Source organism: Charadrius vociferus, unplaced genomic scaffold (assembly GCF_000708025.1).
Source record: "Charadrius vociferus isolate BGI_N301 unplaced genomic scaffold, ASM70802v2 scaffold494, whole genome shotgun sequence".
Taxonomy (NCBI): domain Eukaryota; kingdom Metazoa; phylum Chordata; class Aves; order Charadriiformes; family Charadriidae; genus Charadrius; species Charadrius vociferus.
Window position 1 is genome coordinate 458,970 of NW_009648157.1, and position 14,158 is coordinate 473,127.

General features: G+C 41.0%; 1 protein-coding gene across 1 annotated transcript in view; it reads left to right on the forward strand.

Moving 5' to 3' along the window:
• Positions 1 to 14,158, forward strand: part of MTHFD1L (methylenetetrahydrofolate dehydrogenase (NADP+ dependent) 1-like) — a 157,169-nt gene that overhangs the window by 103,157 nt on the left and 39,854 nt on the right. Inside the window, exons 24-25 of the mRNA XM_009884055.1 lie at positions 4,192 to 4,299; positions 5,998 to 6,150. Of these exons, the coding sequence (XP_009882357.1) occupies positions 4,192 to 4,299; positions 5,998 to 6,150 (261 nt within the window). The remainder of the gene's footprint in view (positions 1 to 4,191; positions 4,300 to 5,997; positions 6,151 to 14,158) is intronic.

The window sequence follows — 14,158 nt, forward strand, 5'->3', positions numbered from 1 at the left end:
CCCACTGCTGAAGTTTCAGGAAGGAAGCACGTCTGAGAGTGTGCACATGCATGGGCTTTGCTAATGTGTATAGAGCATCTGTGCCTCCCTGCTGGTTTCTGTCTGAATTGGGCTGAGCCAGGACTCATCTGCCTATGTTGTGAGGTTAAATAGGCTCAAACTCTTCTCTGGTACCATGTGCATTGCCTCACCCATTTCTATGCGCATGCCTTGTGAAAACAAGTGACGGTCTCAGAAAAACACTTTTGTTTGCCATTCACACTCCTGCAACTGCTTCCTCACTGGCGATTCTTCTGAGGTTATATTTGCAAAATTTGAGGTGTGGGTACTGGCCCGAAAAGTATCTGAAATTGTGGTTAAAAACCCCCTAAACATAAATCCATAGGGATACAGTTTGATTGTCCAGCTCAGACTCAGTCATGCAAAATATGAGCACATCTCAGGAGGAGCAGAATGCCACCACTGTCATTAAAGCAGTCTGCTCTGATTTTAGCCAGAGCCCTGCTTGGGTTCGTTTGGAAACTACAGCTATGGTTCCTGGAAGGGGGCTGAAGGCATAGTAATTATGCTGCTGTCGAATTAGTTTGAAATATTTTGACACAAATGCAAGTTGAATCTAAATGAACATCTCCATCTCAATGAATTTACTGAGCTTTAAGCAGAAAGCTGTTAGTTTTTATGTTGGCCTACTGACAACGGGGAGTGGAATTCCATTTGCTTTTGCTGTTGCTGTTAGTCCTTGACTGCGAGCAAAGAGCACCCAAAAAGCAAGTTAACCGACACATTTTGCATTTCTTCCATTGTCTTCAAAACTGCCGTGGGTATGAATGTACTTAATAATCAATCTGGAAGAAGTTTCATCTCATGATGGCTATCCATATTACTGAAGTATTCTATTCAGCTTAATGCTGCCATGAATTATATCCAGGATGCTTGCAATGTCTTATCTCCAGTCCTCATTAGGTTTTTTTAACTGCTTGGATTCCTGTATAAAGCCTGAAGTCAGGAACATGACATCATTCTACCCAATTTAGGTGCAATAATCATATGGTCAGCATGTTCAGAAGATGTCTTGTGGGACATTAGTTTGAAATTTTGTATCTGAGGGAGGGGTTGTGTTTGAGCCTTAGTAGCTTTTAACTGTCTTACATTTAAGCTGCTCAGGCCAGTCCTCAGGAGTCCCAGACTTTGCGGGCAACAGAGAAAGTCTGGAGGAAGCAAGACTTATGAGGAACAAGTTAGAGATCACTTAGGTAAACTGGATATCCACAAGTCCATGGGGCCTGATGGGATGCACCCGCAAGTGCTGAGGGAGCTGAGGGAAGTCATTGCTGGGCCGCTCTCCAGCATCTTTGAAAGGTCCTGGAGAACAGGTGAGGTGCCTGAGGATTGGAGGAAAGCCAACGTCACTCCAGTCTTCAAAAAGGGCAAGAAGGATGACCCGGGAAGCTACAGGTGGGTCAGCCTCACCTCCATCCCTGGAAAGATGATGGAGCAGCTTGTTCTGGGTGTCATCTCAAAGCATCCAGATGAAAAGGTTATCAGAAGTAGTCAACATGGATTCACCAATCTAATCTTATAGCCTGACTAATCTTATAGCCTTCTATGATGGATGGATGAGGGGAGAGCAGTGGATGTTGTCGACCTTGACTTCAGCAAGGCTTTCGACACCATCTCCCACATCATACTCACAGGCAAGCTTAGGAGGTGTGGGTTAGATGAATGGACAGTGCGGTGGATTGAACAGTGGTTGACAGATAGAGCTCAGAGGGTTGTGGTTAATGGTGCAGAGTCTAGTTGGAGGTCAGTAACAAGTGGTGTCCCTCAGGAGTCAGTATTGGGTCCAGTCCTGTTCAATATATTCATCAATGACCTGGATGAAGGGATAGAGTGTACCATCAGCAAGTTTGCTGATGACACAAAACTGGGAGGAGTGGCTGACACGCCAGAAGGCTGCGCTGCTTTACAGCGTGATCTGGACAGGCTGGAGGGTTGGGCAGAGAGAAACCTTATGAAATTCAACAATGGCTGACCATAAGCCAGCAATGTGCCCTGGTGGCCAAGAAGGCAAATGGCATGCTGGGGTGCATCAAGAAGAGTGTGGCCAGCAGGTCGAGGGAGGTCATCCTCCCCCTCTACTCTGCCCTGGTGAGGCCCCATCTGGAGTACTATGTCCAATTCTGGGCTCCTCAGTTCAACAAGGGCAGGGAACTGGTGGAGAGGGCACAGCAAAGGGCTACGAAGATGATTAGGGGATTGGAGCCTCTCTTATGAGGAAAGGCTGAGGGACTTGGGTCTTTGTCATCTGGAGGAATGAAGACTGAGGGCAGATCTTATCAATGCTTATAAATCCTTAAAGGGAGGGTGCCAGGAGGATGGGAACAGTCTTTTTTCAGTGGTGCCCAGTGACAGGGCAAGAGGTAACGCGCACAAACTTGAACATAGGAAGTTCCATCTAAACACGAGGAGGAACTTCTTTACTCTGAGGGTGGCAGAGCACTGGAACAGGCTGCCCAGAGAGGTTGTGGAGTCTCCCACACTGGAGACATTCAAAACCTGCCTGGACGCCATCCTGTGCAACCTGCTGTAGGTGACCCTGCTCTGGCAGGGCAGTTGGCCTAGATGATCTCCAGAGGTCCCTTCCAACCCTGACTGTTCTGTGATTCTGTGATTCTATAAGCTATTTGAAAGTCTGGTGAGCTTCTTGTGATGTGTTTGTTACTGGAGTTCTTTATTAATGTAAAGGCAAACTACTTTAATTTTTCTAAAATTCAGTCATAAATAGAAAAAAGGTTAGTCTGACACAAACTCTTCAACTGAATGGGTTTGCAGCAAAACCATTGCTTCTAGACAGGCTTTGCAAAAATGTGATTAACTATGAAAATTCAGAAAGTGCAGCAGATAGTTTGTTACTCACAAACCAATTTCTTGCCTTTGCTGGAATAAAATGAAATAGTTCTGGGTTGTATTCTGGTGCTTTTTGTATTGCTTGAGATTACCAAGTTTTCTTCCCCAAGTGGTATCTCTTTAGATTTTGTTCAACACTTCTTCCACATCTGTTGTTAATTAAATATGATAGACTACAAATTACTGGTGGGGTGTTCCCTGGAGTACTGCACACATCTCTGGCCATCTGTGGTGAGCACTGAAGTAGCTGTGCTGGTGGTATGATCCTTCCTACATCATCCCGTTCCTACTCAAAGAAGTTGAAGAGGTTGGCTTGTTTAAAATAGGCTATAGGGGTCATAATTGCTTTCTCCAAGGTCATTCAAAACAAAAGGAGAGAGAAAAAGGAAAGAGTCGTTTACTTTAAATGAACAGAATTGATGGCACAAAGTAAGTGCCTCGTTTTACCACAAAAAACTGTCTGCTGAAAATCTGTGAAAGAATTTGTAACAGTCTGAATGTGAGAGTCTGCATCTGCCTTCAAATAGAAGCCATAAAGGCAGAACACACGTTCCTTTTGAGCTGAGTAACGAGATGCGGATACTCATGGAGATGGAAGTTGAACTTAGTGACTTGTGATTTCAAAGGGTATCCTAGAATGCTTTCATATTCTTTTTTTTTTTTTTTTAAGTGTCCAAAGTGCTTTACAATATAAATGCTACAATGCAAAATACATATGTTGGGCAAGATAGGAGGTGAGAACAAAAAAGAAATTTAAAAATTGCAATCAAAGGAGAAGTGATGGGTCAGAAATTTTCTGCTACAATTCCTTGCTTCTCAGAGGAATCTTTCCTGGCTGCCTGCTACCTTGCCTTGTCCACTCATTGTATAGATTATCTTTATTATGAAATGAGATTTATTTGTCTAGTGATACCTGTTAAAACACCCAGTGGAGCTTGCTTCCATGTATCTGCAGTGTGCACTAGCTCTTGATTCTGAAAACTACATGGCAGTAATTTTATTCCCCCACTTTTAGGCAAGAGGGTAAGCTCATGTTGTCAGCTTTGTAACGCACAAATTGTGCAGCTCCTAAATGATGGGGTAGCTGAAATCATGGTTGTAATCTGTGTACCTGTAGCTGAATAATATATACGTCACCAGTGCCCTGTACTCAGCTTAATGCTTTAGCAAGCCTGTTTAACAAGGATGAATTTAAATGACAGATTCAAATTTCTCACTCAGCAAACAAGATGCTGGTTTCTCTTGGCTAATGTTCATCCATACATTGTTTCCTTGTCTCTGCAGCTTCCTATTGTTGAAAAAATAAGGATCATTGCTCAGAAGGTGTATGGAGCTCAGGATATAGAGTTGTCTCCTGCTGCACAGTCACAAGTTGATCGCTACACCCGTCAGGTAAGAACACCAGTGAATTATGTGGTCAGGTACGTGCTGGATGAGAGTCTTAGGAAACCTTGGGGTGTAAAAGGTTCTCAGATTGGAGTGTTTAGTCAAGCTTTGCTAAGAGGTGTGAGCTTACCCGTGGTGCTAACCTGTGGAGGTCAGTATGGATTGGATTAGATTAGATAGAACAGAATGGTTTTAACCTTGAAAGCTATCTCCTGTAAGATATGTATAGTGTTTGGAATCATTCTGAGATTGTTCCTGAAACTCTGTACTTTCTATGCAGAGTGGTAATTTTGGCTTGCTGCCTTAAACGTGACAACTGTACATCTGCAAAAGTAGCAGCTAGTGAATGTGACTGATTTTAGCATGAGTGTTCATTTGTACCTGCAAAAAAAATGTTTTCAAGCACAAAAAGACGTATGCGCAGCTATACACTTTAATAACAAAGCTCCCAATACTTGTAAAATCTTTCAGTTTCCTGTTATTCATATTATTTTCAAAGGGTTATAAATGCTACAAGGTAAAATAGATCACCATTCCTCAAGCATGTGGGAATGGGCTTGGTTACATTTTGAAAACAGTTTTGAAACCATGTAGAAATGTGACTGTATTTTATGTAATGCGACGGCTTCTGTGCGTAAACATGGCTGGAGCCTTTCTGTCAGAAAATCGAAACTGTGGACAATGGCCATGGAAAAATTCCTGAGTATAGTTCAGCAGCCTGGTCAGACAGGCAGAAGTATAGCCATTTTCTCTATAATGCAAATCTCCTGAGAATTAATTTGATTTTCTAGATGGAAAAGAAGCTTACTTAGTGTACTTGAAGCAAAACAATCCATGTCTTTATCTTATCCCGCTGTGATTCTCTAATCCATTTTTTAGTCTAAACATCAGCAGTATTAGGAAATATTTTCACAATGTCATTAAAGGATTGTTGTCTGTGCTGGGCTACAGAGGCAATTCCCTGCAGTGCCGCCTCTCCTCCTGGCCTTGTGAATTGCATCCCTGTTTATCAATGAATTGAACAAAAGAGTGGAAGGTGCCTGACTCAAGGTTAATCAATAACCTGGAAGACAAATAGTGTGTGAGGAGCTGCTGAGGGCCTTTCCCTGATTTTTCTCCCACTTCTTAAGTAACTACTGCACTGTCGTTAGTGAAATGGGTGCCATCACCTCATGCAGTTTTTGTCTTGTTTAAAAACAAAGCAAAGTATCATGAACCACTACTGTTTACCCCAAAAAAGACATTAGTACCCTTAGAGAGTTTTGTACTATGAATCCTGGTCTCAAGTGGGTATCTAACTCAGTCATTAGAGCCCAGAGGGAAGTGCTGTACTGGAGTTTGATTGAGCTGATGTAGGTTTCTTGTTCAGTGTGGTACCCATTGTGCAACCTTTCTGAAAACAGCACACTTTAGCTATTGTATAGGCAACTTTTGCACCTAACCCTAGATTGAGAACCCACCCTAGAAATGTGTATCGCTACAGCCAAGTCTCTCAAGATACAGGCCTGAGCTGCAAGAGAATAGCCTTTAAAATACAGTATTCTGTCCATTTCTGAAACATTAGCTGTTAAGAAACTGAAGTTAACTATTGCTATATGGATTTTAGGATTTCTAGAAGATACTGATAACAAAGTGAAATTATATTCTGTCTTTACTGTAATCTTAATAACATTTTTCTTTTATTTGCTTTCCCTTTTCTGTTAGGGGTTTGGAAATCTTCCCATTTGTATGGCAAAAACTCACCTATCCCTCTCCCATCAGCCTGAGAGGAAGGGCGTTCCCACTGGTTTCATTTTGCCGATTAGTGATGTGCGAGCCAGTATTGGAGCTGGATTCATCTACCCTTTGGTAGGAACGGTGAGTGCAGAGTATTCAACTTGATCACTCCCCTTCCTTTGACCCAGCTTGACAGGGAAGTGCATTTCCTGTTTGCCTCTAAAAATAATGTGTAGAACCAGGTGAGTTCTTGGTTTTTTATAAAAATTTTATCCTCACACTTTTTGTAGCTCTGCATTGATAGGAAAAGAGAATTAGGAACATGTAATACCATCTAAGAGCTTTGACTACAGTATCTGAGAGAATGACTCTTGGCACTGGTTCTGTTTCTGATGTTTTTCAGTTAGTCTAGGATATTTTGGCACCCTAATGCTGCAGAAAAATGAATTTACATGTCCATTGCCTTTCCTTATTTGAATTGCAGCCTGTAAATAACTGCAGTTACATTATTATATTCTAAATGTTAAATCTTTCATCCATCACTACAAAGCATTCTGTAACATATTTAGATGAAAGGAATTGTGTTAGGAAAAATTGTATAATTAAAATTATTGCTTTTCAGCTGTTGAGCCTGATCTAGTCCCAGTCGTTGTGAACACCTCTGCTGGTTCTGTAAAACTAACTTATGGTGGGAAGGGATGGATTTCTTACTGCAGAAGTAGCAGCACATTCATTCTCCTTTTTATGGATTTAGACAATGAGGAGCTAAAAGGAGGCAATTGTCATCCTTTCTTCCTACCTGTCCTTAAAAGTGCAGGCTTAGATTAGGAAGCTCCTGGTATTTTCTTCGCTGGCATGCTTCATTAAAGTAGCTGAGAAGCTAGTTAGCTTATGCCTTTTGCCAACCACGCACACCTTATTCCGAACAGTAGTTGAACTGTGTCTGACATCTCATAGCATGAATTATTACTTATATGTAGCTGATTCATGGAATGGTGCTAGAGAAGGGATGCAAAAGCCATTGCATTTCCGGAAAGAGTACTCTCCCAATGTTATCTCATCTTCCCAGAGCACGGCCTGATTTCCTTGTGTAGCGGTACACTTAGGAAAGGTTGAAAGTTTCTAATCTATTGTTTTGAATTCCCTCTGAAACAATCAAGTGTTTGAAACAAGGAAGGAAGTACTTTCTGACCAGGAGAGTTCCTGGAGTTCAGGAAACTGTGTCACTTCAGCTCAGTGGACTTGAGGATATGCTTTCCTTCTCATGGCCATGTTATGTGCATCCACCAGAAGTGGAACACAGCTGTGTATTTAAATTGTGTAAGACCAAATTCCAATTACTGGTGACAGGATAGAATTTGTCAGAAGTTCTAATGTCTCCTTCATGGCCTGGCTTCAAGTTTGCACTGGAAGTTGTGTGTCATAAAGTTGTGAGAAGGACTGAACGTGAAGAATGGGCAGCAACTCCTTCAAATCCATGAGGGAGCTATCCTGTAGGATGTCAGAGTGGAATGTTCTTGGGTTGAGCTTTCTGAATGAGTCACACTCTGCACGCTTCAACACAAACTAGTTGCAGTTCAGCCTCATAAATCCATAGGAACTGTCCATAGGAGCAGTATAGACCAAACAAGTTCAAGGATTACCTCTCATTTTCGATTTCCGCCTAGAACCAAAAAATATGGTTCTTATGAAGGACATGTTATATATGGGATTTCTTATTGGGGGAGAGTGTAAAAATATGTCCAAGTTAGTTACCCTGGCTTTGCTGAGAGGTAGCATAGCCATGGAACTTTTCCCATATCAGGAACTGGGTAGGCAGTATACTCTTAGTGTTATGTATTCCAAGAGAGTTGTAGGCCAAAGTACTGTATAAACATAAGATCCCCAAGAGCTAAAAATCTAAACAGACAGACATCGATCATTGGTTGTTCGGAAAATATTGCTAATGCTCAGGAATGTGGGACAGAACACTCCTTGGAACTATCACAATTGCTACGAATCAAAATGAATGAATGAATATAAATGTATTCCTGACATCCTTACTATACAATTCTTTCTCTAGAGTTAAATTTATGGCAAGAGGTCCAACTTGCTGCCTTTCAGAATTGACATTTGTGATCATCAGGAAACAAACTCTCATAATAGAGTTGGACCGCTACTTTTGAGATCACTTTTCTATTTTGCCACCTTCAGATTTTTAGTGTGCGTTGCTGTCAGCAATTAAGTCTTAGGGCTAATGGTACTTTTTAAATTGTGCAAGAAAATATATTTGAAGTCAGGTTCCAAAACTGGAAGTCTTCCTTTGACAGTTCTCTTACTAATAAAGCTATTCAAAAATGTCTACAAGAACAAAGCAAGCATAAAAGGGCATGTCCTGAAGGCTTGAAGTGGCTGGAGGTCAGATGCTATGAGTAAAGGGATTACAGAAATCCTGGTGACAGCATATGGTGAAAGCATTCAGTCATGACAGTGGATTAGATTTCTTTATATCGCAAAAAAAGGAGGAGCAGTATATATATTTTTTTTTTCATTACTTGCTGGCTACGGAAGAGGATCCTTAACACCTAAGCTGGTTAGAGCCTTCTTACAGCTAAGACCTTTGTGATGGCAGAATAAATGCTATTGGACAACACGTTCATTAAAGTTTTAGTGGTAATTCTGATACTAATTGAATATCAAACTTCATTCTCAAAGCAGATTTTTTATTGGACGAGCTCCTCTCATTCTAACCTGGCAGAACTTATCAGTAGTAAAACAGGTTGTTAGACTTCTGCTCCAATTTAATTGGGAAGAGCATTACAAATGAAAGAGATAAGTACTGCTGAAAGATAATAAACTATCTGCAGTAAATACCATTTATAGTTTAACCTTGTCATTAGCCCATGTAAATTAATGAGATTTGTATTTACACCAGCACTGATAGGCAATCATTGTTTTTTTTAAACTAAATATTAAACATGTTGTCTTCATATTCTCGAAGCAGTATTTGTTTTGTGTTATGGTTGGCTCTGGTTCCCTTACAGCATGGAAGTCTTTCCAGGAAAAATGAGTTGAGCCTTATCGGAGGAAATCAGCAGTGAAACAAGAGGTGCATTTAATTAACGCTGGCACAGCTTTTATCCAAGTTCTCTGTGACCATGACCCAGAGGGCTACATCACTCACACAGGTGGACTGTTGACATCATTGCTTGGCTCAACAGAGTGATGGCAGGAAGGCTGCTGGAGTATATGTAGGAAACCAGTGAGGTCATTCACTAGCAATGCTTGGGTGGAGAATTATTAGATTTTTGTAGTATGCGTGTTTCTCTCCACCCCCACCCAAAAAGCCATTGCAGTTTGGTGCTTTCTCACATTCAGCCACGTTTCTATTACTCTTTCTCTTTCACGTGATGTGCAAGAATGCAGGCTGATCATAGAAGTAAAACCTGTTGTCTTGCCTTTGTGAAGTGATGCTACCAAATCACTGGTGCAAGTAATAAAGCTGTGTTTGAATCACAGTGAACTTTTTACATATGTACTACCCTTTTCCAGCCATGCGCTTTTGTTTTAATGGGTTAAAATTACAGACAAGGTCCCTCTGAAAATATATGGAGCCTTTGGAGCCATGCCAGCTCCCAAATTCTCACAATGAACCATCATCCTTCAGATATCGACATATCTGAAGAAAGGTCGGTCTATTACAGCAATATTATTTTTCTCCCCATAGAGAAAGCAGTTCAAGTCTCTGGAACTAGTTCTGAAACTATATCCTCTGGGAAGGAACTCTTGGGGTGACCCAGTGTGGTTTGAAACCAGTTTATAGAGTCAATAAAGCCCTAATTCGCTTGTAGGTGAGAGCCAGGACTGTCCTGCTAAAATATTACCCGAATAATGTAAGGGAGAAAAGACCCTGAAAGTCAATATTTTTATGAATACTTTTAGAAGAAAAATATTGTTCTCTGTTGAATGAATTTCTTCATTCACAGTGGTTGAGTTTTGAGGGTGTCCATTGAATATAAGCTGGAGTCCAGACCCACCGGGAGTGAAATTGTAGTTTCCTGGTGGTGCACGAGGCTCAGGTTGTCTCCAAACTGTCATTTTGTCACTTCTCTCAGGCTCTGTTATGGGACAGTTGAATAATTATTGGTGGATTGCCCAACTTATCGTAACAATCTGTGTAACATAGGGTGATTTATATCTGCCTTGCAAAGCATTTAGCTTACAATGCAATTTTATATCATTTACAAAGGAGCAGTGCTATGCTAAGTATTCTGACCTCTCTCAGTCCAAAAAATGTCCGTGGTGATGTGGCATTTGGCACCTGCGGCTGGTGTTGTATAGTTGCTGTGTTGTAGCAGTGCTCAGAAGTCTGCAAACAGCTAGCTGTAAAAATACTAGGTGCTCATAGACTCTGCAGACTGCTTTTGAGATATCTGCAGTAAGTGTGGAAAAAGTAACAGAAAATGAAAGCTATGAAGTTAAACTCACATGGGAAATGTAGGTTAGCAGTTGTGTAGTTCTGAACTGAAGAATGCTAGCAGGAAAAGAAAAGCCCACGCTCTCCTCTGTTAGATGATGTGCCTTTGCATTTATTGCAGTGGGTGTAATTCCTCTCGCAGAAGAGGGAGAGGGTTGGGGTTTTTTTAATTACAGAGGGCACATCATATCTGAACAGTGACCAGGCGTGCACATGCGGAAATGCTGAATGATGTTGCACTTGGTGGCAGGCTGATGAATCATTCAGGGTAGGGTTGTCGGGGCAGGGGGTGAGCGCATAGGTAAGATCAATGGCTGGAAGTGAAGGTGAGGACAGTCATCTTCAGTTCATTGTGTTTAAAAGCTAGAGGCTGAGAGGTGGTTAATGTAATAACAGCAAATCCACCCGTGTTCCTTGGTGGATGACATGATGTGCCTGTGGCGGCATTGGGTTGGCCAGAGAGGCCAACTCTGTATGAGGCAGAAATAGGCACAAGTGAATGATTTAGCTGAAGGGATGAGGAAAAAGTAGATTGTAATGAAAAGGGGTATGTGATAGCCTTTGGAAACATCCCAGGTGTGTGGACTATGAGGCAGTTACGATTCAAGCACGATTATCGCCATTTTTGGTGAGAAGATGGGAATAGAAGTTTGAGGGGAGGATTGGAAAGATGGGGTTGACTGGAAAGGAAAAGAAGTTAAATTGAGAGTTATACCAATGGGAGGAGATACTGGGGAAATGATTTGAAGACACATCCAAGATGTACAGGGAGAACTGGAAGAGGGCACTGAATTAAAATCGACAAGGGTAAAAGAGATCTGAAGATGTTCCAAAAGTGTTAGTTGAAACAATGACATGATCTAAGGTCTGGCCAAGAAGAAGTCATGGGAGTAATTGATTAATGTAGTTAGAGGAGAGCAGAACATGCCTTGCTGATGACTAAGGATTTTTTAAATTGGAGAGAAAAAAAGTAGAGTTTAGCTGGCTTGAAAAAATTATTATTATCTCTGTAAGTTTATAAAATACATAGAAAAGAATGTATTTAAATGATTGTTCAGAAATTTCCATATGTTCTGAGCATTTGCTGTTTGTTTCAACTATTCTAAACTGGTGTGGATAAGCCAGTGCGTGTTGGAAATAAGAGTAAATATACTTTGCTTCAGATCATCACACCTCCCTGCCATAACTGTGATACAGACATATGGTAAAATACCCTCTTACAACCTCAAAAAAAACCCCAACCACCCAACCCCAAACAGCCTCTCTTTCTCCTTGAGCATTTAGAAATATCTTGACAGATAATGGAGGCAAGGCACTTAAATTCTGCGTAGTTCATGCTGTGTCTCTTGACTGTTCTGTTTGTTTGCTAGTAAGCATTATTTAATCTACATTATAATATTATATTATAGGCATAACGTATTCTGTTTTCTGAATGAAAAACCAGGTCCCGTTGCTGGCCATATCAGCAAAATTAATTTGCAGTTTATTACAGCTTCCTTCGACCTAGCCTTACATTCTTCAAGGGCCAGCACTTGTGGTTAGCAAAACTAAAGAAATGATTTTGCTTTGTTTTCAATTGAGAAGAAAAAAAGACATTGTGTAGGCATGTGTGTTATTTCAGCAAACTGAATAGTTGGAGGAGGACTTGTTTTGGGACAGGATGAAACCATTATACAACATATCACAGAAGAAAATAGACCCTGTGGTTTGATAAGCTATTTAATGTTTAGATTAGATTAGATGTTTCTCAATTGTATAGTTGCTGTGTTGTAGCAGTGCTCAGAAGTCTGCAAACAGCTAGCTGTAAAAATACTAGGTGCTCATAGACTCTGCAGACTGCTTTTGAGATATCTGCAGTAAGTGTGGAAAAAGTAACAGAAAATGAAAGCTATGAAGTTAAACTCACATGGGAAATGTAGGTTAGCAGTTGTGTAGTTCTGAACTGAAGAATGCTAGCAGGAAAAGAAAAGCCCACGCTCTCCTCTGTTAGATGATGTGCCTTTGCATTTATTGCAGTGGGTGTAATTCCTCTCGCAGAGGAGGGAGAGGGTTGGGTTTTTTTTAATTACAGAGGGCACATCGTATCTGAACAGTGACCAGGCGTGCAATTGCGGAAATGTTGAATGATGTTGCACTTGGTGGCAGGCTAGAGGGAGAGGGTTGGGGTTTTTTTAATTACAGAGGGCACATCATATCTGAACAGTGACCAGGCGTGCACATGCGGAAATGCTGAATGATGTTGCACTTGGTGGCAGGCTGATGAATCATTCAGGGTAGGGTTGTCGGGGCAGGGGGTGAGCGCATAGGTAAGATCAATGGCTGGAAGTGAAGGTGAGGACAGTCATCTTCAGTTCATTGTGTTTAAAAGCTAGAGGCTGAGAGGTGGTTAATGTAATAACAGCAAATCCACCCGTGTTCCTTGGTGGATGACATGATGTGCCTGTGGCGGCATTGGGTTGGCCAGAGAGGCCAACTCTGTATGAGGCAGAAATAGGCACAAGTGAATGATTTAGCTGAAGGGATGAGGAAAAAGTAGATTGTAATGAAAAGGGGTATGTGATAGCCTTTGGAAACATCCCAGGTGTGTGGACTATGAGGCAGTTACGATTCAAGCACGATTATCGCCATTTTTGGTGAGAAGATGGGAATAGAAGTTTGAGGGGAGGATTGGAAAGATGGGGTTGACTGGAAAGGAAAAGAAGTTAAATTGAGAGTTATACCAATGGGAGGAGATACTGGGGAAATGATTTGAAGACACATCCAAGATGTACAGGGAGAACTGGAAGAGGGCACTGAATTAAAATCGACAAGGGTAAAAGAGATCTGAAGATGTTCCAAAAGTGTTAGTTGAAACAATGACATGATCTAAGGTCTGGCCAAGAAGAAGTCATGGGAGTAATTGATTAATGTAGTTAGAGGAGAGCAGAACATGCCTTGCTGATGACTAAGGATTTTTTAAATTGGAGAGAAAAAAAGTAGAGTTTAGCTGGCTTGAAAAAATTATTATTATCTCTGTAAGTTTATAAAATACATAGAAAAGAATGTATTTAAATGATTGTTCAGAAATTTCCATATGTTCTGAGCATTTGCTGTTTGTTTCAACTATTCTAAACTGGTGTGGATAAGCCAGTGCGTGTTGGAAATAAGAGTAAATATACTTTGCTTCAGATCATCACACCTCCCTGCCATAACTGTGATACAGACATATGGTAAAATACCCTCTTACAACCTCAAAAAAAACCCCAACCACCCAACCCCAAACAGCCTCTCTTTCTCCTTGAGCATTTAGAAATATCTTGACAGATAATGGAGGCAAGGCACTTAAATTCTGCGTAGTTCATGCTGTGTCTCTTGACTGTTCTGTTCGTTTGCTAGTAAGCATTATTTAATCTACATTATAATATTATATTATAGGCATAACGTATTCTGTTTTCTGAATGAAAAACCAGGTCCCGTTGCTGGCCATATCAGCAAAATTAATTTGCAGTTTATTACAGCTTCCTTCGACCTAGCCTTACATTCTTCAAGGGCCAGCACTTGTGGTTAGCAAAACTAAAGAAATGATTTTGCTTTGTTTTCAATTGAGAAGAAAAAAAGACATTGTGTAGGCATGTGTGTTATTTCAGCAAACTGAATAGTTGGAGGAGGACTTGTTTTGGGACAGGATGAAACCATTATACAACATATCACAGA